The sequence below is a fragment of the Leguminivora glycinivorella genome, chromosome 2 (assembly GCF_023078275.1).
Source record: "Leguminivora glycinivorella isolate SPB_JAAS2020 chromosome 2, LegGlyc_1.1, whole genome shotgun sequence".
NCBI lineage: Eukaryota > Metazoa > Arthropoda > Insecta > Lepidoptera > Tortricidae > Leguminivora > Leguminivora glycinivorella.
Genome location: NC_062972.1, coordinates 21726955 through 21736573, shown reverse-complemented (window position 1 = coordinate 21736573; position 9619 = coordinate 21726955). Strand labels below are relative to the sequence as shown.

The window sequence follows — 9619 nt, the reverse complement described above, 5'->3', positions numbered from 1 at the left end:
ATTCTACAATCTATATAGACATTATATTATAAATTAATAACGACTTCTCGCAGGTTACAAAAGAAACTCATTAAACACAAGGTTTCATCACTTATAATTTCTTTTAGAGGTTCACTTTGAGTTAAACTGCAGCTAAGAATAATTCAGCGTGAAGCGCCAAGAATTTCAAATTGCACCGGATAGAACAATTAGCGGTGAAATTGTAAAAATGAACTTTTACAAGGAAACTGGTGAACTTTCCAAGATAAAACAGTGTTGAGGAAGGAGTTTTTGCTGACCTGAATTATTGTCTTCTATTTTTATGGCGGGAAAAGAGATAAATAGGTAGATACATGTTATATTCTTTGTCACTATTTAAACTTAACAATATGCACATACCTAGATTTTTGTTGCTTTATTATCGTAAACGCGCTAACGAGGAACTTTCCACAATTTTTTCAACTGTAAACTGTAATAAATAAAATTGTAACACATTCACTGGCAACGATCCGTCAAGCAGGTTTTCCGTTCCTAGGCCGCTAAGCATGAACGCCAAAATTACCTAGCACAAAATAATTACTTATTCATAGGCGTTTCACTCTAAATCGAGCTGTCGTGGTCGTGGTTTAGCTTTACAACACGCCTCCATCTTTCTCTTTTCGCTTTTATCCTATCGCATCCGTGTGCTAACCCATCCACTGCACCTAAAAAATAATAAACTTAATTTAAGCAGACCCTATTATTGTTATTGCTATCGTTAGTAACGAGTAGCCTACCACGGCACGGGACGCTCGCGTGTGATTCCGCAGCATTACCGCCAGATTACCGCGAACCCTTTATCTCACCGGCCACTCTGGCCAGTCGCCGCTCATGCGGGACATTGGCTCCGCGCGGCGGAGGAGCGACGCCGGGAGAGCACAGCGATTTTTTCGCAAAAAGGCTAATTAGACAGCGATATGTTGTGAAAGAGAAAGATGCTGTCACTTCGGTTTTCGCAGTAGACCCTCTGCTGTAGTATTCCAGTGAATAAATAAATAAATAAATATTGGGGACACCTTACACAGATCAATAACTTAGCCCCAAACTAAGCAAAGCTTGTACTATTGGTGCTAAGCGACGATATACATACTTAAATAGATAAATACATACTTATATACATAGAAAACATCCATGAATCAGGAACAGATATCTGTGCTCATCACACAAATAAATTCCCTTACCGGGATTCGAACCCAGGACCGCGGGTCACTACCGACTGAGCCAGACCGGTCGTCATAGTAACAATAGTAATAGTAAAACATAGTAACATATTAAGGCAACGCAATCATCATCACAACTATAATTCATTAATTGTTGCAAAAGTGTGATAGACTTTCTGACTTTATCATCAATTAATAATTATCATGTGCCTGCGATAGGCCATGCCTGTTACGCATTCAGCCACAATGAATTCTCTCGTGCCTCCTCTTTGGGTCCCCACTGTCCCCAGGCTTCGAGGCACTGCCCATGTTTGCAGCTAGAGATCACTTAATTGCCAAATCAACAACCTTTTTCCTGTAGCTTATTGCGTTGGTTGCTAATATTGATGACCACATAAGCCACATAAGAGCTCACAAGAGGGAAAAATCTTGACTGCTGAGGTCGCCGTCATCGAAATCGATGTGGAGGACTATATATATAATATTGATGAAATGGTGAACGAATAAAATTACCTTTTTTTTTACTACAAAAATAATTGAAAATAATTGATTTGTTTATAATTTGGATGTTTAGATTATTGCAATCCGATAAGAAATCTGAATCTAAAGGTTTATTATTTTTTGCTTTTTAGTTTCTCCGTGTTTTGTAACGCGCTTATTTTTGGAGGCGGTCTTATTTTTTGTTAAAAAGTTTATTTTGTAATTTCGTGAATTACTTCAAACAGGAATGAGAAATAAAAAAAATGCAAGAAGGAAAATGAAATTACATTTATTACAAAAATTACGGGTAGGAAAATTTCTACTTGCGGGTAAATTTCAACTTTAATTAAGTAAGTAAACACTTTATTGTACAAGAAAAAAATACAACACATAATATATAAAAAAAAAACTCCAGTACAAAGGCGAACTTATTCCTTTAAGGGATCTCTTTCAGTTAAGCTTTGAGGAATTGAGGGAGAGTTTGGGACGGTAGACATCCACAAAATACAAAAACGGCCCAAAAACTACAAAATAATAACTATACATTTTTCATTTCTTACTCTAACATGCAGTATACAATGTATTAATAAATATATAAATAATCAATAAATATTATATTATCATATTATTCTTTTATATCTATAATACTTTCTAAAACCGCATACCATCCCTATCTCAGTTTTCGTCTGATAGCCACAGTTTCTTTAGATTCGACTTCAGTGATGCGACCGATTGACACTGTCGAAGAGGAGGTGGTACAGAATTCCACAGTTTGACCGGAGTACACCGTAAACGATTTGTTATATGACCGATGTTTGTGGGGTGGGATACCTAGAGTGAGATTCGCACTGGAACGAAACCGGTGCCCACTGCCATCTGCCAAAAATTTAAAACGTTCTGAGAGATAAGGAGGGGACGAGGGAGAAAACGAAACATTATAAAGAAGAGACAGAATATGGATGTCCCTACGGCGACGGATGGGCAGCCACTTAAGCTGGGAGCGGAAAGCAGAGACGTGGTCAAATTTTCGTAGGCCAAAATGTATCTAATGCACACATTTTGCAGACGAGTAATTCTTCAGTGAGATCCAGGAGAGCATTAATATTCATGTTTTCATAATACAGCGTAAGATACGAGTATTTCACAGACCTACTCTTACATTTTTTTAATTTTACAATTAATCGCGTAATTTTCTTTACTTTTCGGATCTAGTACTTACATTCTAGTCCTCTATATGTTGCACTTAACCATATTAACAACATAATTTATAATGTTATATAATCCCACTCTTGAAATTTTCTCGCTGACAGAGCTTAAGGTCCTAATCTTAGCCACTGCAGCCCGCTACCTCGAGTCCATTATCCACTCCCACATCTTTTAATATTAATTGATTTTAGTTACATATAAGCTTATTGCTGTTAGTTTTAAGTGTTTGTAACCCATAACTTGCATGCCTTTTTTATGACCATAGAGAGACTTGCAGTTGTTCAGAGAAGAGTGGGCGGTACAGGACCCAGACTGTGCCCCTCAATGCGATGGACAAACCAAGTGAGGGCTCTCACCGGGTCACCCTTAAATCTCTGCGCGCGGAACGCTGCAAATAAAGCAATATGGCGGGAAACCATTAAAAAGGCAGCATAACGACCCCAATGACCACGACTATTCTGACAAGAGTATACGACTAAGAAGAGAGAGAGGGGGAATCCTTTATGGATCCCACCGGCCCGGGAGGGAGCTAGTGCGTACGTCCGACTCGCATGGACTAAACCCGCTGGGGCGTTCCGCCGCTCGCTGCTTGGACGGGGTTTCGGGCACTCGGTTGTAGGCCTCCGATACCCCGTCAGCGTTGCCCTTGCGGGCCCTCCTCCAAGGCTGCTTAGGCAGCTTATTTCCGCTTACATTATTAGTAAGTTTAAGCAACCTTGCAAGGGTTTGAGTTGCACGAGTCTCCAAAATTACTTCAACACTTAAGTCCTACATTGTATACAATACAATACTGCGAGTATAATGATCACACCCAAATAAGCCCCAACAAAAAGGTTCATTGATCTCAGAAACTTAGGGCTTAGAACTTGCCTCAAACAACATAAGGCCATTAGGAGGGACAGGCCGTGTGTGGTTAACTTTGAATAAGTGCTTTACTAGTGAAATTAGCTTATTCGGGTCGGTCGTGACAGATTTATCAATTACGAGTAGCTGATGTTTAAATATAGGTGAAGTTTGGGTAAACAACAAAAAAAAAAATGTTTCATAAGTAATATCAAATAGGATCGAGTATCATAGAGAGTTACTGTCGAAGGAAAAAGTGTAATCACAGTGCATAGACTGCCATCTCTTGAAACTTAAAACTTTTGATCCTCAGTTTTGACAATTTGGCCCATATTCTTAGCTTGATATGTGTTAAAATGTCAAATATTAGTATTAGCGCCATCTAGCTGAGCGTACCCCAAAGGTGTAATGCCATCTAGGCCACCGTACCTTTTTTGGCACTTTGTCCGTGCAACTTGTACAACTTTGTACATGTGCAACAACAGAAGTCACAGTTACCTGCTCTGTGGTGCTCAGTTGAGGAAAACAAACACATCTCCATTTTTGTATTCGAATAAGAGTCCTGAGTTGCGAATATTTGATTCTTTACAACTTGTTACCTACTAAAATATACAACCTGTTTTTATTGGTTTCCGTCAAATTTAAGGGAGGGTTCTTTAGATCAAATACAATTTATTACTAAGTACCTACATGCAACTAGTGTTGTTACACGAAAAAACATACACGTGTCTTCAGATACTTGAAACTAACTTTTATATTATTCTTAAGGTTTTCTCACATTTATTGATTCATTCAATTCAACGCGACGTGACGAATTTAACGGAAACCAAAAAAGCACGGTGTATAATTATGTGTCTTTGATTTGGAATGAGTGCCTTTCATCCATTGGTTAACAATCTATTAATCTAACTAGAGAAACATGAAAACTTGTTTAAAAACGGATTTTATCTGCAGCATGTGAAATAAAACTAGAAGAATTATTTGATACGTATTTAAGGTGTCGAAGTATTATTGCAGTAGCAGTTACAAACTAATTTAATGTTCGCTGGTGGTGGCTGCGTTGCTGCAGTTCTATCTTCTGACGAACCATATTCCGTATCCTTCGCTAAAGTGACGTAGTTGTTAGTGCAAGCTTCTTCTATGTCCGGTATATGTGTGCGCAGAAACAGGCGGTGTGAGAGTACGCGCGTGAGCGTGGCGCGTGCGTGGGTGTTGCAGAGGTGCGTGTTACGCGGAGCGGTGGATGCTATCCCGAATAGGAATGGTACCCTCTCGCTGGTGGAATAATCGAAGAAAACCAGTCCACCACCACTGTCGCCCCGGCACAGCGCCTTTCCTGATAGTAAAATAAAAAAGAAGTAAGAGAACTACATATAAACATTTGTTTCTGTCTAGTCCTGGTATTTGCCAATATGTATTCAGATGAGCTGGTACCAAAGTTGGAAGAAGTGATTATCCGTGGAAAAATGAAATGCGAAAGACCTAGGGGCTCTCTACCTACCTCCTCCTCCCAACCAACCAACCAACCTAAACCTCCTACCAACTCAAAATGGACAACCTATGGCAAGGTCCAGCAAACAGTAAGGGAGATCGAGACCAATGACGACTAATATTAGGACCTGCTGAACCTCGTTGACGGTTCTCAGTATTGAGGAACCAATGATGATATGAGAGTTGATTAATTTTGTAAAATAAGAAATAAATATGGAACGGTATAAAATCTACCGGTAGTAACCCCCGCGCAGATCTTGTCGCTAGTGATGTACTTGAGGAAGCTGGGCTCGGAGCTGGCAATGCACTCTTCGATAGGCACATACGGCATGTACAGGTACTGAAGCGCTTGCGCGGGCGGCCCGTTTTCTGCAGTCAGGCCCCAGCCTTGCACCTGCGCACAATACCCACACTATTAAGACGTTCGGCTCCGCAGGACGTGATTGTAGTCTCTATACATGAGGTAACATAGGTCTAGGAATCTAAATAATATTAAGTGAGTTAAATGGAAACTTAATACTAAAATCTTTGTACACGTGTTTCAAAAATGCACGGCGCGGATAAATTCACTCGAATATAGTTTTATATAAGTATATTACTACTACAAGCGCACTACCACAAAAGCAAAATCGTTTTAACTATAGTTACTGATGAGTGAAAATGGAACATACAAGACAGTGTTTATTTTCCACACACACAGTGTTTTTGTGTTGCCACCGTGTCCGAATGGCCGAGTGGTATAGGCATCCGTCGCGATAACGGAGGATGCTGGTTCGAATCCAGCTTTGAACACTTGGAGGCCTTGGTCACTTTTTCTTTGTGTATGACATTTATTTCAGGTTATTGTTTTTAGTGTTTATTTTGTAAATAGAACTCACCACGCCCTGTTTTCCACTTCGCAGATGGTTCTGTTCAAGATATTCGTCGAATTTCACGCAGAGCGGGCGGATGGCTGGTGACTGCGTGAACCGGGTATCCAACAACACCACGGCGATGTCATCTTGGAAGCTGGTTACCGCTCCGTGGAATCGCGGCGGTAGTTTTATAGAGAATACCTGCAATTACGTCCAAAGTAAGTATAAGGCATAGGTTATAGCTCGTTTTCAGCTCGTTTTCATAAAAAGGAATTCCCTAATTCTCTGAGATCCTGGTATTGCTTGCCTCGTTCTACACAGAATCACTAGCAGATTCCGTCTTAATGATAAAAAAATGTATCAGAATTTTTATTGGAAACCGCACGTCAAAAAAAGTTTTTACTAAAACGTGACGTAGTGTACCTATATATTATAATGTGTAAATACTACAGAAAAAGGGTTTTATGACCATTCGGACATCTTAGAAAATTTCTACTAGAACATAAATTTTAATTTTTTTTAATGGTGGAGAGAGTGCTGTCGAACGAGACAAAAATCACCAGGAATTTTGCATTATTTAATTAATATTTTCAGTGTTTACCTGCATAAAAGTTGTTTTACTTAGGACACTTACTTCAGATTTCTGCGCATACAGATCGTGGTTGTCGTTCCAGGGACGGTAGAGTTTGCCAGCCGCTACTACAAACTGCGAGGCAGGCAGCGCACCCTCCACGTCACTCCAAAAGCAGTGTGCCGCTAACAAAATATTGCCGTTACATTCATATTCAGAGTTCAAACAATCCATTACTCAGTTAGTCAAAGGCAGATTAATTCATAAAAAACTATCTTTTTCCCGCGTACTAAAAGTAATCTTTTTAAAACGTTGAACTTTGGACTAGAGCTCCTGGTCGTGACCGTGTTTCGTGTACCCGTAGCCGAATCTCCGTTGCCGTGTTACTCGGCAACGGAGATCCGCTCCGTTTGCTCCGTGTGATTCGGCTACGTGTAATTAAGATACGTAGCTACGTGTACACGGAGATACGTATCTTATTTATACGTAGATCGGATCCAGTCGTGACCGTGACGTTTAGTGTAGATTTTATGCGTGTCACTAAGACTCCCGAATGTAATGCAAGGGGCGAGTTTTTAATTTCAGTTTCCATATTTTTGCATTTTAAATAAAGTTTGAGAGGCAAAAATAATAGACCAGTACAAATTGTAAAAGATGTGTATCAAAAGAATTCGCGTATAATCAACATATAAAAAAATAGGTAAAATTCTAATTTTCATTCACATGACACAGACTATAATTAATCAACTTTTTTTAAATAATCTAACATGTACAGTCAGCGTCTTATAGTTGGTAGTATCCGAAGTAGTCAAATAGTTTGTTATTTTTGCTTTCACTTAACTTCACAAACAATAGGAACACATGGTACTTAACAGGTAAATCCAAAAGCCTTGAAGGTAATTATTATCAATGGCCCGCAAACTATTGTTTGTTATCTTTATCTGCACGTGCAACTATTTCTTAGTATTTTCACCGACGAAAGACGGTTGTCCAGCCAGTAATAATATTTATGAAGAACGGTGTATATTATTATTTCACTTAAAATACTTTTAAATTGTTGCATTGGTCTACCTGTAGCATTTCTTACTAGGGAGTAAATATTAATTAGAGATATTAATATATTTATTTGGATGGACTTTCATATTCATCGACATCCCCAAGTAGGTACCTAGTACAGTCGCCATCAGATATATAAGAGCGCCCGAGGTACTCAAAAATATCTGAACACGCCTCTATTGCCTAGGCGTTAGAGGCGTGTTCAGATATTTTTGAGTACCTCGGGCGCTCTTTTATATCTGATGGCGACTGTACCTACCTGAGGTGCGATTTTTGATTCTCATCGGGTGGCTTATTTCGTACTAAATAGTCATCGGCTGCATACAAAACAAGGCACCGGTGAGATTCAAAAATCCCACCAATACCACCTCTGGTTTTTTTGTACAAACTCATAATGTCTGGTTATCAGAGAACAGAATAATACCAATATGTAATTACTTAAAAAAACATCTGGAATCAAATCAATGCAAAGACCACGAGTATAACACATAATGCGAAGGGTCCGTTCGACACTTACAAGCTCTCTTTCAACAACCGAGCGGAGAGGAGCCGAAGCCGAGATTCGCGGGAACGTAGCCGAATCCAGAAACGGATACGTATCTTTGACGTGACCGTGTAGTACGGGATCTTAGCACCGCCGGTGCTAAGGCTACGTAGCTACGGTTCCGCGTGTAACACGTATATCACAAGCCCTACTTTGGACCCCCATTTCATCCCCTTAGGATGTGAATTTCATCCCCTTAGGATGTAATCCTTTCTTAGTGCTCCTCTATACCTTATAAGGAACCTACGTGCCAAATATGAAATCTCTAGGACCAGCGGTTTCGGCTGTGCGTTGATATGTCAGTCAGTGAGTCAGCCAGTCAGTTTCTTCTTTTATTTATATGTATATTTAGATTTAGAATCTCGTCTTACCTGATATGACTGCTTCAGTAGTAACTAGTGTTCCACCGCATATCTGCATATAGGGTTCAAACGCCTTGCTGTATACTCCCACGTGAAACTGCAGAAGAGGAGCTTGAAGCGATGTTAGTTTATCTCCTATTAGAATGTTTGTGACGGATGTACTTGAGAACTCTGGAGGAAGGCCCCAATTGTCACCAGAAACCGATATACCATCAGCTACAGGCCGTAGTTGTACAGTTATATTAAAATTGTCATAGCTTGAAGTACTTCCTGTAGTGGAAATGTTCTGCGGATATTCATAATTTTGATTTGAATTATTATCTGCCTTATTGTCTGAAAGCATAAAGTCGTAGTCGTCTGGTGTCCATTGTGGAAAACGAAGTTTCCAAAGCTCTTCTGTAGTCATCTTCCAAAGCTCTCCTGTCTTATTGATTTGTTCTTGGGTTACATTTGTTTCACTGTTTCGTGTCACCTTATCGTTTTCTCCGGAATTGGTTGAATTAATAGACAAGTTAGATAATGCTGGTGGATGATGATACCAGTTTTGACTTCTTGACTGTTCGAGGCCTTCGCATTTGAGAAGAATACCTATTCCAATGAAATAATTACTTATTAGAACTTTGCTTGTATTAAATAATGTATGTAAATACCAATAATATTTAAAAAGATACCGTTTCATAGTAAGAAAAAGTAAAGGAACTCTATAGTTTCTTTGGATTCTGGCATGTTTGTAAAAATATTAAAAATAATCGCGTAAAATAATCTTGTCAAGTTACTTTTGTAAATATAAAAGTACTTACGTGTGTTATAACAATAAGTATAACATTTTGTTATTTACAAACAAAACCTGGTGAATATATAAGCAATTTAATCGTTATTTATTTTCATTCTAGTTTTATAAATAAACTCACCTAAGAGCAAGATCACACAGAAGGCCATGATGTTTTCCTGTTAGCTTTGTCAGAGTGCGCCGAGGACTGGTTCCGTTGCGCGCGCGCACCCACACTGCCTCGTCCTGATCTTGGACATTTCAT

At 39.2% G+C, this 9619-nt stretch overlaps 1 protein-coding gene across 1 annotated transcript; it reads right to left on the bottom strand.

Moving 5' to 3' along the window:
* Positions 1 to 1931: 1931 nt before the first annotated feature.
* On the bottom strand, positions 1932 to 9619 carry LOC125242213 (coagulation factor IX-like). The gene is made up of 6 exons (XM_048150939.1): positions 9497 to 9619; positions 8595 to 9173; positions 6687 to 6808; positions 6077 to 6253; positions 5433 to 5592; positions 1932 to 5043 (listed from the first exon to the last, which is right to left on the bottom strand). Exons 1-6 carry the CDS (start codon positions 9522 to 9524, stop codon positions 4700 to 4702), a joined length of 1410 nt encoding a protein of 469 aa, XP_048006896.1. The 5' UTR covers positions 9525 to 9619; the 3' UTR covers positions 1932 to 4699.